The 15,914-nt window shown below is 40.7% G+C and overlaps 1 protein-coding gene across 6 annotated transcripts in view; it reads left to right on the top strand.

The window, feature by feature from the left end:
- The window catches only part of PCDH15 (protocadherin related 15), a 1,703,323-nt gene that overhangs the window by 1,405,000 nt on the left and 282,409 nt on the right, over nucleotides 1–15,914 (top strand). For all 6 annotated transcript variants that reach the window (XM_078434112.2, XM_078434113.2, XM_078434110.2 and 3 more), the window contains one exon: nucleotides 5,244–5,376. In XM_078434112.2, the coding sequence (XP_078290238.2) occupies nucleotides 5,244–5,376 (133 nt within the window). The remainder of the gene's footprint in view (nucleotides 1–5,243; nucleotides 5,377–15,914) is intronic.

The raw sequence follows: 15,914 nt of genomic DNA, 5'->3' as shown, positions 1-15,914 counted from the left end.
TGAATATGCACAGTGAATATGCATTTTCCCCTGTCTGGAATGTTCTGTGGTCTTTAAACCTAAGTACATCTTGTGTCTTCAGACTCTGTCTCTGTAACTTCCCCTGAGAAGTGTCTCTGACTTATGCTGTTGGTTTTACATCTGAAACCTTTGTTCCTATAGATTCCCATATGCGCCTTCCAAACCAGTAAAACGGAACCTGCACACATTGATCTGTAAATACAGCTTCTCCAGCACAATGTTGGTGGGAGACAGAGGAAAAAGGAAGGCAATTTCTGTTTTAAGTCTACTAGGGAAAGCAATATACACACCGTCACCTTAGAAGCAAGGTGGAAATGTAGAGTTACAAACACCCTGCAGCAGACGGTGACACATTCATTTGAAAATTACAATACAGATTCTACAGTCCACACTCCAGCAACATCATCTCATTACGACTGAGTACTAGTGCCCCATCAAAACAAACTGACTTTTTCCCCTTTTTAAATATTTCTGAAAAGTTAAAGCCCCTTAAATCTATCTTCCCAACCTCTTCTTCATTCGTATTCTATTTTGGTCTTACCAAAAAAATTCTAAGAAGTTTCATCCATAGTATAGTTAAAATTAATTGTGATGTCATATCCTAAGCCCAAGATTTGAAACAATCTATGATTTCTTGTAAGATAACATCCTTCATTACAAATTTCTTCAACCGAGAATGTCTTATACTCACACACAGAAACACCCACATTAGATAAGTAAACTATCTCCAATTTACTGCCCAAATTTGTTCTTGTAGGATGTGGGGGCAAAGGGCAAACAGATTTGGAATTTAGAAGCCTTGCCTTATAGTTTATGTGCGGTTCCTAATTAACTTTTTAACCTTGATTCAGTCACTTAATCTTTCTGATTTTCTAATCCTCTTTTGTAAAACGAGAAGAGTTAAATTAGATGGTTACTAGGGTCTTTTAAAATCGTTAAGATCACCTGTGAAAATACATCAGCTCCTGTGTTCTACTTTGACCTTCATTACCAAATGAGAAAGAGAAAGCTTTATGATTTTCATTTTTTTAGGAATGGGGATTCATCTTCATCATACCGGTTGTATTACGAAAGTGAAATTTGTATTTATTATATAACTGTTTGATATTATGCATTTAAGACTAGCTATAAAACGTTAATATAAAATGTTCACATAAAATGTTATTATTTATCTAGTGACTATCCTGTTTTATTGTATGCTCAACTGATGCTGTTGAATAACTACTATTTATTGCAACGTTAGTGGTATCATTTTATTGGGAGCACTGTTGGTGTTTCGTGTTAGGAAAGCTAACTCCGACACCATGCTGACATCAGGGATAAAAAGGAGACAGCACAGTAGAAGGCAGTAACCCTCAGGAAGGCTGCTGCTTGTTTACATGGGTTGTAGGAAGTGCCAGGATGATGAAAGATGAAAAACGCTAGACTTTGAAACATGATCTTTCTCGAATAATTCCAAGAACCAAGTGCAGGGGTAGGGGACAGAAACATATGTAATTAGCAGTTTCAGCATTTGATTTATTGTGGAAAGGAACAGAGGAACCTAAGGAGTGAGGCTGGAGGAAGGAGAAGCTTGTGTTGAATCAGGCTGTGCTCCATGGTTGCTCTGCCTTGGGGTACAGCGCTTTGTGATTGTTTGTTTTGCATTTCAAAGTTGTCTTCTCTGTAGCAGACACACCAGCCTCATTGGGTGTAGAGGTCCTGAGTGTGGTACTGTGGATATAAACAGTTTAGCCCCGCAATGGGAAGGCAGTCGAGGGGGAAGAGTAAGAAAACACACCAAGTATAATCAGCTTAGTGTAAATCATACTTTCTTCACTGGAAAGAGCCTCACATTCTGGGAGACTTCATAAAGTATTCCACACCAGTAAGCTGAAGCTGCAAAAAATGTCAAAAGCAGTAAAGGCCTAACTTCTTGAAAGAAAACTTTGAATTTGGAGTACAAGTGTGTTCTAGGTCAAAAAAAGTGTTGATCAGTGAGGGACTCTCTTACCTCCAGCGTTACTGAGGTGAGCCTCAGGTCAGTTTATAGAGGAGCCCTCAGGCTACAGGAGCTTCCGGGGCAGTGGTCTTCAAAATCAAGTGTGTGTGTGAGAACATTGTATATCCATAGAAAATGTAGACTCTTCAAAATCAGAAGATTCTAATCCAGTAAGTCCAAACCCTGACACCATCACAACCCACTTTTGGGAGGCAACCCTGGTATCATGCCCATAGGTATTTAGCCTAAAAAGGTGAAAAAGATGCAATTAAAATGTCTGCTATATTAGGGCGCCTGGGTGGCTCAGTCGGTTAGGCATCCAATTCTTGATTTTGGCTCAAGTCATGATCTCCCAGTTCATGAGATTGAGCCCCGCGTCAGACTCTGCACTGGCAGCGTGAGCCTGCTTGGGATTTATATTCTCTCTCTGTCTCTGTCTCTGTCTCTGTCTCTCTCTCTCTCTCTCTCCACTTGCCCTGCTCTGTCTCATTCTCTCTCTCTCAAAATAAATAAACTTAAAAAAAAAACAAACATAAAATAAAATATCTGAAATATTCAAAGAGAATTCAATAAGGTATATGCAAATTTATTTACTCCATTCCATAGAAAAAGACTCCTTATTTTGAACAGGTATCAGTAATAACGGATAAATATGCTTTCATATGTGCATACATATACATATATATATACACAACATACATACACATGCACACACACTCACAAATATATAACCTTGTTTACCTCTTATGCTAACCTTAGATGTTATCGTCATTCTCATTTTTTAGATGAAAGTGGTAAAACAGATGTAATTTGCCTAACATCCCACAGCAGTAGCTTCCAAATTCTGACTCAGGAATGTGTGTTATAAATCCCGTGCTCAATGTCACTCAGCCAGCGTTATTGCCAATATGGTACAAGGCGTATGTTATAAGACTTCTTATGTGTAGACAATGTGCTGGCCAGAAAAAGGAACAGATATTTTTTTAGTTTATTTATTTATTTTGAGAGAGAGCCAGGGGTGTTGGGGGACAGAGAGAGAGGGAGAGAGAAAATCCCAAGCAGGCTTTGCGTTATTAGCCAGAGATCATGACCTGAGCTAAAATCAACAGCCAATCCCTCAACCGATTTTGAGGCACCTCAAGGAACAGATTTATAAAATGTTGAAATGACTTGATGAATAACAGACACTAAGAGAAGCCAGGATGGTGAGGGGAGCATCAGGCAGAGTCTGTGTCTCGCGGCCTCTGTGGGAGCCAGTTCACCACCTGGAGGTACTAGGTCTGCTTCAAAATGGTGGTTCCTTTGTTCCTACAGTATGGGAAGCGGGGCTCCGCAGTGCACGTTAAATTTGGTAACTTCTGGATATTTTTCTTCCTACCATGTTTTCTTTTCAATCTAGCCATGAGATTAATACCTATAAATATATAAGTAACGTTTCATTAGCCATTTTAACCTACTGTAAACATCTTAGTCTTGAAGTCCAGTTGAAAAGAAAAATCAATTAGAATTTTCTTGAAAAGAAAATCAATTAGAATTTGATTAATTTTATTGACAAATTTTTAACAATAAAGCGATAAACCCAGAGGCAAGAATGAATACAGATATTCTGATTATAAATTTTAAAAATACTAATTATAAAAGAGATTTTAACTTAAAATGAGATTATTTCAGAACAATATTTTGATAAATGTTAAGTGTGATTTTTTTTTTAATTCACTGCAGCTTTTTAGAGGTGTTTAATATTCTGTAGGTATCTCATCTGTGGAGAGCATGTTCAGAAGCAATTTGGACATAGGCATATTATAAGATGATTAGCTGAAACAAGTTTTCAATGCCTATGATCTACAGTTCTCTGCAAAGCTTTTCAAAAGGTAGACTGGGGCGCCTGAATGGCTCAGTCGGTTAAGCGTCCGACTTTGGCTCAGGTCATGATCTCGCGGTCCGTGAGTTCGAGCCCTGCATCGGGCTCTGTGCTGACAGCTCAGAGCCTAGAGCCTGTTTCAGATTCTGTCTCTCCCTCTCTCTCTCTGACCTCTCCCATTCATACTCTGTCTCTGTCTCAAAAATAAATAAACGTTAAAAAAAATTTTTTTTTAAAGGTAAACTAAAAATAGTCTAAAAATAGGTAGACTAAAAATAGTCTAAAAATAGACTAAAAATAGGTACAATAATCTCTGAAAACCGTTTTGGTGACGATGTGTTCTAACTGAAACAACTAATATAATGAACTTTGGACTGCTTTAAGAAAATTCTAGTGCCCATATAGCAATGACAACAAATGTGTTTTTAGTAAAAAGTGGTGATTTTGTTAAAATAAGTTTAAAGTGCACAGTGTAGGTAGTGGCTGTATGTTCCTCATGGCAGAAGGCTAGCTTCGTGGTCAGACGTCAGTGGTGACATATTCTTCCAGATGGACCACTGACTCTCTCACTAACATAATTTTAGCCAGTGTCGCTTCGGTATAAACTTGGAATATCTGGCTCCTTTGGCTTTTGTTGCACAAAGAAATTGCAGAGTTTAGACATGTCAAAAAAGTTGATTATGGCAGTACTAATATTTTTGTCTTTACAGTAATAGAATATCCTCTTGTCCTTCAGAAAAAATTCCTATCAATGTTAGGCTTCAATTAAACCTAATTTCTAGCCATTCAGAATGTAGTCTTCAAAGAAGACCCAAACCCACCTTTAGTTTTGTCTGCGGCTGTTTGGCAGAACGATTACTTTATGAGCCTGACTCTTGACGTGCATTTGCATGAAGCCACTGATGTCAGCAAGAAAACTAATAAAACACAGCCCATATTTTGTTTTGTGTATTGTTTTAATCAATACTCCCTCTGCTGGTTTAATAGGAAGAGAGCCCCAAGGACAGCTCATTTTACCAGATATTTATAGAATGCTTTTTGCTATTAGAAAGACATTAAAAAGTAAAGTCAGGAGTCGAGGCTCCTGTGAATTTATTAGCTTTATTTGTATAGCTATTCCTTTTTAATTCACACTGTTAATCTACGTAGGAAAAATCGGTACCCCGGGGCATTTCTTTTTTCCAAGATAATTTCACAGAAACATGATGTGGTGGTGGTAGCTTTGATTTTTCCATCCTTCCGTTCTGAATTATTTTGTCATTTTCTCTAGAAATTCAAAGCGTCCTCTCCTGTAAGCCCAACAACGGAACGCCGAGTGCAGTCTGTCGTTCAAGGTGATGTAGACTTGTACCCATCTCGCTGTGTTCTCGTTCTCTGCAGGCACTCCATCTGCACCGTGTACATTGAAGTGCTTCCTCCAAATAATCAGAGCCCTCCCCGCTTCCCACAGTTGATGTACAGCCTTGAAATCAGTGAAGCCATGAGGATTGGTGCTGTTTTATTAAATCTCCAGGTATGCTTCTTAGTAGATGCGTCAAGTTCTATGGGGACAATCTCGAAGGCTAGTAGGTCCGTATTTGGGCGTGGAGGGAAATTCACATGGCTGCCGCCAACACTCTAGTGAAGGAAAATTCCATCTGGAAAAGAGCGTAGAGGTCATATGGACGGAGGGTCTCCTCAGCTAATCTATTCTATTGATTGCCACCGCTGAAGGACTAACACGAGCTGGCACGGATTAGCGGCAATCGTTACAAGAAAGAATGAAGGGATTGAAAACATGCACTTGAACATTTTGTACTTTGCACGCAAAGAGTCTGCAGCCGACTATTATTTTCTGTCTCAGAGTCCTGTACCCCAGCAGGATTTATTTTTGCTGCAGTGCTGTATGGAGAAAATCGCTTTGGGTTCGCTGGCAGGCGGTAGGCACTCTAATTCCAAGGCAGACAACTTGGCTCCGTGGCCAGGGGCAAACCTTGTGATTTCTGGGCCTCGTTTGTTCATTTAGATGAAGGGAGGAGGTTTAGCTGATATTCCCATTTGTAGCTCCAGATTCATGGGCGTGTGAGTTACTTGCAGGATTACTGCTTGCTTTTCACTATTTATACATTCCTGACTGAAGCACATTTGGCCGGGAAAGGCTGCCTCTTCAACTTAACCTGCAGCTGCAATTCGGGCCGCCTGTGGTGTTGCTAATGGCCACTTGCTGCACAAATCCTAGCGTGACACCTCACTTCACCTGTGGATGTCTGCAGCACAGGGAACGTACCTTCTCCTGGGGTAACATGGGAATGGCCGACATGGCTGACCAGAGAGTTCAGGAAGCTGGCTTGACAGTTAGGAGAGAGTTACCGGGATGCTGGAGGGAAATCCCAGCATCTATCTGTACCACCAAATGAGGTGATATCTCCACTATTTATTCTGTCACTTTTCCCCAGGTAACTAGAGAGAATTTGCTTTTGTCGTTCATTTACTATTAAAACATGTGGGGAATAAAATTATGTGATGGTAGACATATTAGCAACAAGGACATTTGGAGTATTTTAAGGAAATAAAAGAAAGAAGGGAACCACATAGTCTCTTTAGGAGGGAGAAAACAGCCAGTTAAATCATGAACATGAAAAAAATAGGAAAACTAAATAGGAAGACAAGTGCATTTAATGGAATGATGAAAATCTTTTCTAGATAGATAGACAGATGGACAGATGGACATTTATTTGTGTAAACAAGAAGAAAAAATAAATAAATCCTAGATTTGTCAGATTCAGGCTAAGAAATTTTACATGTTTTACATTTAAATAATCCTTCAGAATGTGCCTTTGTATGATTTAACTTTCTATGAGGTAACATAATCTTACTTATGAGATGGTCTAGGTCTCATTTCAAACAAATCCCAGAAAGGTCCGGGAACAGTATTATAGAAGAATAACTCTACCTGTGAGTGAAAAATGAAAAGGAGTTGGTCTTTTTTATATCTCAAGTTTCTCTACTGCAAAAGCTGAGAAAATGCTTGAAATGACATTTCTATTCACCCTTTCTGCTTCTGGTAGGAGCAAAAAAAAAAGGGTGCCAATTGCAGTGCTGTCGCTGGGGGAAGGAACGCGGGTGTCCTCATCATGGCATTTTTCATAAGCCACCAGCCATTCACTTTTGCTCATGATCAACTGAGATTGAATTTAAACTGGGGACCTAAAAGCTGAAAAGCTTCCGCCAAATTACTCTTCCAGAGACTTCTAATAACAACGCACCAGAAGTACCTCCGGCTCTGTCCTCATCTTTTTCCCACGCGGCACTGCCCACTGCCGCTGACTCACTGCTCAATTTAGAAAGACAGATTTGTGGAGAAATATATTTTTGAAGGTAACAGCAGCCTGGCTTCCGAATAATCTGTTCTGGCTGAGATCAAAGTGGTTTCTTCTGAGGAAACAATCCTTGTTTCTCCCCTTCCCCTTCCCCTTTTAAGTATTTCCTTTTATCTGTCTAAAAGCTGCTGGGGAGGCTGTGATTTTCCTTGGGTTATGAAGGCTGTCCTGACTGGCTGCCGCATCGAGGGTGTTCAGTGGAGAAAGCGACCCAGAACTCTGCTTTCCCAAATTCCTGTGCCGAGGACGGTCAGCATTAGCTGGCATTTTTTTTTTCTCCCAGAGTTGGTCAGATCTTTCACCAAAGCATGATTGTGCATCGCCCTGACTTGCCAGTGAGTCCTCTTAGAATTCCTAGATTGTGCCCTGGGATCATGGGACCATGGGAGCCCCCCGTGCACAGCTGTCCCCACTCTGTTCCGTCACGTCCGTCACTAGCCTGAAATCAGCCATGGTGGGTGCATTTATGCCACAGAAATTACGGGTGCCGCAAATCAGTACCTCTCACTGCATCCACGGCTGGTTGTTAATCCTTCCCAGCACACCACTGGATGTGGAGCTTAAATCAGTAGGATGAAGTAACTTCGTCAGCCTTCTGCATCTTTGTCCCTCTGAGATGTTGACATCCGCTCACACCATCACCATCACCCTTATGCTCGTATAACAATACTCATAGGTAACACGTATGCGGCACTTAATGAGATACGACTGAAGTTCTTCACTTACCGGTCTTTACGGAAAGCTAGGTTATATTCCACACACTCTCAGACTCAAAATTTCAACAATTTGCTGCTAAGAAGGGTTATTTCTCCCACTGTGCATCCACCACGGGTCCATTCCTGCTCCATTCTCCACCATTTTCTCCCGACTTTGCAATGAAGGAGCTGCCTCTATCTAGGGCAGTGGTATTCTTCTGACAGAGTGAAGGGACAGACACAATAAACCACAATTTGGATCCTAATGCTTCTCCCAGAAGTGACGCCTGACCCTTCAGCCTGCGGCTCATCCATCACACTCAGGCACAGGCTTCTCCTGGGCCCCTCACGCCAGGGATGCATCATCCCCCGATGGGAGGCATGAGAGAACCACCTGGCTACTCTGATGTTGAGAGCTATGAGGTCTGGTTCATCGCTTGCCTTCCAAGTTATCGCAGGCAACCATTTTGCTAAATGCGTTATCTCTGCCGACCATGGTTTCCCATCCTGATAGCCCCAGTAACAGTTTTCTCACCAGCTTCCCATCTCTTGGAACCATACTATCTGTTTTCTGGGTGCACACTCCACTTTTAAGTATCAGGCTGGGATCAGTTAGGATAACTAGGATTCTGTTGCCAGGCTCCATGTTCAGTGCCATCAGAAGTTGACATAGACTGTGCTGTATTCAGTCTTTGCTCCACAACCCAGCTGATGAAGTGGCCTCTGTCTAGAACAATAGATCTCTTGAGGTCAGTGTTTGCTGGGGAAACAACAACGAAATAAAACCTAGTTCTTTGTTGTTACCTACACGTGCTGCACATGATACCTACCATATTTATTTTCCCCATTGGCCAAAGCAATTCACACAGTTCCTCCTGAGTTAAGAGGTCCAGAAAGTATAATCTTCATGTAGCAGATAGCCTCAAGGGTTGCATGGCAAACATTGAGGTCAGTGGAACTGAGATGTCTTACCTCCCCTAAGAAAGGGACTGCCAATACTCCCAAAATATTTACTTTGAACATTAAAATGTATAAATTGATTAACTTTCATATAAATAAAATAACAATGTTAACACACATTTGTTTCCCCATTTGATTCTTAAAAAAGCCCAAAGCAATTGGAGCTATTATCATTGTCATTTTATAAATGGGGAAACTGAGTCACAAAAATAAAAAAGATGATTTTTTTTCCATGCTCATCATGCTTAAAAGTTGTACACAAAGGACAAAACCTACACAGTCTGGGTAAACACACGTGTTTACCCATACTGCTCCTGTGCCTGTACTGCTTCCTTATACTTGAAGTATCTGCAAACCCTCCGTTTTCTGTTCTTTCTCCTGCTCACGTGCTGGGAGGCAAGGTACTGCTTCCTCGCTGAGGCCACTTTCTAGCTTGGCTGGTAACCACTGTTCCACATTCAAAAGTCTCCTCCACCTGTTAAACACCTTCCCCCACCCCTGACTGCAGAACCCTGCCTGTTCCACTTCTAGACCAAGGGAAAAATACATATTTCCTTTACACACAGCTTATTGATAAACATGCCTTTTAGAAATAGCTGACTAGTTCATATGTCACGTAGTCCATTCTTACAGATCGAAGGTTCAGAGTTAGTTGTCAGAACACCAAATCCTGCATCACGTCCATTGTTTCTAATAACAAAGACATCAATAAAAAAAAAATCACTTGGTTCGGTAGAATTAGATAAAGCAGAGTGTTTACCAAGTTCTCATCTTTCAAATTTTTGCCTCTATTATAATATTTCTCAGTTATTTATTTGATTTTATTTCTAATTTTCCATGTATGCATTGGGATACATTGTTGAAAGTCAACTACTTTAACCTGCTGAAAAACAGTTCTGTGTCCTCAGCTTTAAGTATAATGCATCATTGCATTTGGTTGTTACCCTGGCCTAGTACGTAGGCAGATTTTGTCTTTATGATCTGGCAAATGAGGAAGTGGAAACTCAGAAACAGCAGGGTTTGGGAACTAGAGTAGTTTTGGGGGTTTGTTTTTATCTTCCCCCCTTTGGCTCCTAAATGAGGACCCTGTCTACTACTATATCTACTAAAATAATATAGGATATTATTTTAGTTTAGGCTGTAGAAAAACTATTAAATTTCATTTTTGCCTATTTTGGGGGGAGTGTTGTTTTTTTTTTATATTACATTAGTTTTGTGATTTCCAAAGGTTAATTTTATGATGTTTATGAGGGCAAAATATTTGAAAGGTGGAGGGGAAGGCAACGATTTATTACGTGGCCTCACAAAGAAGCAGTTAAGGGAAATGTTAACAATTTCCACTCTGACATAGAGATTATAGATAGAATAAGATTCTAACCTGGATACAGCACGGTTACGTAAAAAATTAGCAAAATTCCCAGATCCTACCTCAAAGAATTCCTTGTTCTTAGTAGAGTCCTCTCCAAGATGCCAAGTAAGAGAGATCCTGTATGGTTTTGGAGACCTTTACCATAGAAATAGGTGAGAATGGATGTTTTTGGTGCTCCAGTGTTTGATTTGTCCAGTGTCTCCCCGAGCCCAAGACTGAGAGGAGAAAATCCCAGAGGAAGTAGGGGAGATTGGCATCGAGTTCTTTAACTGAATGGCTGCTGGGACTTGAGTCCGTGCAACTACACAAGGGGGAAGATACTGGAAAGAGATGTCATGGTGGAGCGGGCAGTTGGCAGGAAGGCCTGGACTGCTCCCCTGAAGACTTTGCCCATGCTGTCGGTAGGATGGACCCTGCCCGTTACCATAGACCTCAGAGTTGAGGCTGGTGAGTATAGACAAAAATGAAGGGAACCACAGCTTGTAGAGAAGAGAGACATACATGCACCCGGATGTACAACAAGAGGCCACCGACTGAGCATTAGGCACAAGATTCAGCAGACGTCACAAGGCACCATCAATCCTGAGGACGCCACTTGGGATCGAGCCCTATCAGAGGGAGTCTCCTGGTGCCAGTCTCTCCCGCGCTAATTCTCAGGTGACCTCAGCACAATCCCTTTAAGAAATGTGTTTTCCCCTCCGTGTCCTCTCTATACCAGCATTAGAAGGGAGCAAGATGGATATGAGCGAGAAAATCACACACACACACACACACACACACACACACACACACACACACACCCCACATCCCTAGAAACGAAATTGGTTTTAAAATAAAAAGAAGGTGTCATATTAGTAAGAGAGAGTTTTACTAAGTGACAGTTGTAGACTTTTCAGCTGAGACACAGTGGAAGAAGCCCACTGGACAGGAGAGAGGTGGAAGCGATAACACAGCAGCTCCATAGCAGCCTGGAAGAATTGAAGCCATTTACCTACTCTCCAGGAGATTCCTTATACAAAGGAGGCATAAGATAATGCAGAGTTGAACTCTTGTACTTAAAGCGGAAACACCCAGGAAGGAAAAATTTCGGAGAGTGCGTGGAGGTGTTTGGCTCTGGCCCTGCCTCACTTCCGAATACCTACGCTTGCCTGCATTGCGTATTGAGCCAAGTGAAAATGAGCATTATTCTCAGGGCTCTGACTCTGTTTCTAACATGGGTCATTCACGATGGGGCACTTAGTTTCTTTCGCACTTCTACAAATAGTCAAAATATCCAGTCATCAGCTGTAAGTTCGTGCCTGACTGCAAAGAACAAATCTTAGTTATAAACAAGTTTTGAATCAAATGATCCATTCACTTATTGCTGATGAGGTCATCCCAAAGGAAAGTTCAAGTACATTTTGCAAATGTTAAGAAACACGTAAATGGGAATGGAAAAAAAGTATACTCCTCCTTGCACATGATACATTCCTTGAGAAATGAAGAATTGGGGCTGGGGGAAAGTAAGTGCTGGCAAATGTCCCTTGTCTTTGCCCATGCTATCTATTTTTGCTGGAACACCTCTATTTTATTGACATGTGGACTTATTTCTGAAAATGAGTGGTAGTGGAAACAATAATTTGCAGTGTTGATTTTTTTTTTAACACATGAAGAATGGGTATAGTAGGGCATAGGTTAAGAAACTACAGCCTGTGGGCAAAGCGACCTGTTTGTATGGCCGTAAACTGAGAATGGGTCTTAGGTTTTCAAAGGTTTGTTTATATAATATAAACAACAACAACAAAACACAAAGAACAACCCTCCAACATACAATGGTGCCCACCATTATACTTAAATAAAGTTTAAAGGCACTGCTAAAAGAGATAAGGCATAATGTCCTTATCTGTAAAGATAAGATAATACGTATCTTTATAGACCTAAGACCTAGGGCTATAAAGTTGAATAAGTGTATTGAATTTAATTATTTAATCTGCATCAGAATATCTGAGATGGGTCTCACATTAGTTAGCTAGAAATAGAAGCAACATCAGTTGTCAGGATAACTTGTGTGTATATAAATACTTAGGTCAATATATATTAGTTAAATAAAATAATGGAGACTAACTTATCCATTGGTGCATAATAGAAAGCATAATTTTAAAAGCTTGGCAAACGAGAGAGATTATTGTCTTTGGGTTAGGGAAGCTGAGGTTAAGTGAGATAGCATATAAATGGCTTAGCTCAATGACAGAAATAAAAAAAGAAAGTGCTTAGCTCATGGTAGTTATTTTTTTTTCCTATTCATTACCATTCTTGCTTTTCTGTTAACTCATGCTATGATATGGGGTTTTAAAGTGTGCAAGAAGGTGCCAGGCATTTGGAAGAATGAGTAGGAATAGTGGAGTGTCAAGGAACACGGGACAATGGATACATTGCCAAGAATGAATTCACCTGCTTTATGACTTTACTGGTTCTTACATGATCACTTTCAAGTTAGAGAACAAAGTGACACTTTGGAAGCCCAAGAGATAGGTGGTTAAGAGATCAGTATTAATAAAAATATCATCGGGGTTCCTAGGTGGCTCAGTCGGTTGAGCGTCCGACTTCGGCTTAGGGCATGATCTCACGGTTTGTGGGTTCGAGCCCCACATCAGGGTCTGTGCTGAAGGCTTGGAGTCTGGAGCCTGCTTCGGATTCTGTTTCCCTCTCTCTTTCTCTGCCCCTTCCCTGCTTGTGCGTGCTCTCTCTCTCTCTCTCTCTCTCTCTCAAAAACATTAAGAAAATATTTTTAATTAAAAAAATAAAAATATCATCATATCTGATTTTAATTGCTGCTATTAACCAGGAACCACGCTCAGCATTTGGAAGCTTCCCTGGCTTTTATACATTTAACTAAGTGCAGTAGAGCCCTGCTGTGGAATGGGGCTTCCAAGTCCAGCCATACAGCCTGCGAGTCAGTGCACTAACTGTGCTCCTCTCTGCCTTTCCTGGGGCCTGAAGTTCACTCCGTGCCCTCTGCTTTGCTGGATCTTGCAATCACTTCGATAGCAGTGTAGATCTGCCCACAAAGCTAATGCTTTTTTTCTTTTTGAGAGCTGCTTGATCAGAGTTGATTTTATTTTCTTGTGGTTGCTTCTTGCCTCGTTACAAGACTGAAGAAAACTATTGCACAGAGAATGACGACCGATACTGGGAAAACTTCAGGCAGCCTCTGCTTTAAACTTGCATCTTGAGCTGACTGGCTCCTGCGGTTTGAGCCCCCTTTCCTTTTCCTGGCTCCTCTTGCCAGAAGCTGCAATGGGACAGCGGACAGCTCAGACGCAAATCGCAGGAGGAAACAGGAAGCAGTGAGAAGCAGCCCAAGAAGTCAGACTTGGCACGTCTGGTTACCTGAGGAAAAACATACATTTTTCTAAGGAAACTGCCTAGGGAATGAGTGTAAGGAGGTCTGGGTCAGCCTGCTGCACGCAGCTCCTTTTCATCGTCATCCATTCTTCTCCTTTTTAATAGTTCCAAAAAGTTGTAGAATTTAAAGTGTGTGCCTCAAGGAATTATTAATTTTAGTCCTGAAGAAAAATGCCTACCGTCTTGATTTGATACAGAATTGATCCATTTCCACAACAGTTTGAAAGAAATGCGGGCCATTGTATAGCATGCCCTCTGCACTAACAGGTCCTGTCGGAGGTGCTAATTCGTTTCTCTGACATCTTTCAAATGTTCGAGAAGGTTTGGGGGTTCTTTCCTCTCCTTTTCTGATGAATATTTCTTGTATAATGGGATAGTTTTTTTTCCCCTGAAGATGATAACAGTTTATGATTCATGGATGTTTCGCCGCTGGTGCCGGTACAGCGTGTGTGAATCATAAACTCCGTGCCGCAGAATCTGTGATGTCATTTATATTATGGGGATCACTTTGGATATGTCACTTGCTCTTCTGTCATCAAAGAAGCTATTCTTTCTGCAATCCGTTTCTTGAATGTGTTACTGCAAAGATTAACACCGCAGATTATGTGAGAAGATGGCTGGTTTTCCTTCAGCTTCATAATGTATGACTTGTCTATTCAGTAGGTTTCTCTGAGTTTGATAAGTGTGAGAAATGAAAGTCTCATTTGTGTTCTTTATTTTCATTTCAAGTAGGGGGAGATACATTTTCTCGTCTTTCCTTCCGCTAGATTTCAGATGGCTCTTTCATCATCAGTGGTATCTGAAATGAATAATCTCACTGTGGGTGCCTGCAGAGAAGTGGAAACACATTGAACACGGATACTGGCCATCTGCTTCCAAAGTATAATTTATACTTTGTGTTAAGAATAGATAGATGGATGGATGAATAGACAGATACATGTTAGAGTAGAGAGATGTCTCACAATGCCAAGCATCTCCTTTTTGCAAAAATGATATCTGTAGTGCTCATTTTTCTCCTTTAAAGCAGATGTTCTGATATGTCTAAGTTTCCAAGGGAAAAAAAAAAAGTTCAATCCCCTTGACAGTATGGGATGTACATTATGTGAAATGATTTTTCATCTACAAGCATATAAATTTGTCAAAAATGAGAAAACACATTTTTAACTGTGTTCTTTATTCATATATGTGTGTTCCTCTTCCCAAACAGTTATTTGGCCTCTGTAAATCTTCCATAGACAGCAATATGCTCACAGGCATAAAGCCAGACAAGTGTCGCGAGGGTGGGGAAAGGAGAAATCTAGGTCTGAGGCATTTAAAACAGCTAGCTCCTAAATTATTTTTTTTCATGACCTTCTTCCTCAAGAAGGAAATAAAAAATGATCCAAAAAAAATGTGAGCTGTTGCCCCAGAAGAGTCGTAAGCTATCCATGTTACCTCATAGCTTGCATATCTCTTATGTACATACACACGCACTGTCACATTGAAGTGTATATTTAAGCGGAGCTAGACTTTACTTCTGCTCAGATTTACGCTCTGACAAGTAGTAGGACGTATAGGAAATGGGTGAAAATTATTTTCTTTCTCTTTCAAAGAAGACAGCCCATTTAGGAAACTTGATGTGGTAGGAGAGATAAAGCCACATTCTCAAATGCTCTTAAAAATAATTACGGGCCTAAAAATAAGTTTAATAAGGTAAAATGGTGTTTTCTGATATCACCGAGCGTGAAACGGAAGTGCTGTGGCCCACTGTGCAGAGGGACGCAGATCAGGATTTGTGGTGCAGACGCAACGCAGAGGCAGCGATGCTCTGGCAGGAGAAGAGCTTTATCGTGGCCCCCCTCCTGCCCCATGTTTTCATCAAACCCTTGGAAAAAGACTTTTACAGCCTCTGGTCACCACTCTACCCATATCTCTGCACCTGTATTCATGTATTTTGTTTTGACTTCTGAGATGAAACATTAGCACTCCTTGTGTCTATGTAAACTGTTCACCCGCATACTTGATCAGTCCTTCTGAAAGCCTCTGTAATGAAGGATGCATCTAAGTGAATTACTAGAAAAATGAAATACAAGACAAAAAATACAAGCCCATTTTTTTTTTTTACTATTGGATTTAACAGATAAAAAAAATAACTGTCAAATCATGTTTTTTTTTCCTAAACTACTCTAAGTTCTACTCCAGAGGAATTACTGTAAATTTCTTACATCATGATCCATAGTAACCACAATGCAGAATTGGCACTGTGACCTTGGACCACACTTTGAATGGCACTCAGGGACTGGCT

Source organism: Panthera onca, chromosome D2 (assembly GCF_046562875.1).
Source record: "Panthera onca isolate mPanOnc1 chromosome D2, mPanOnc1 haplotype 2, whole genome shotgun sequence".
NCBI lineage: Eukaryota > Metazoa > Chordata > Mammalia > Carnivora > Felidae > Panthera > Panthera onca.
This window is presented reverse-complemented; position numbering and strand designations above follow the sequence as displayed.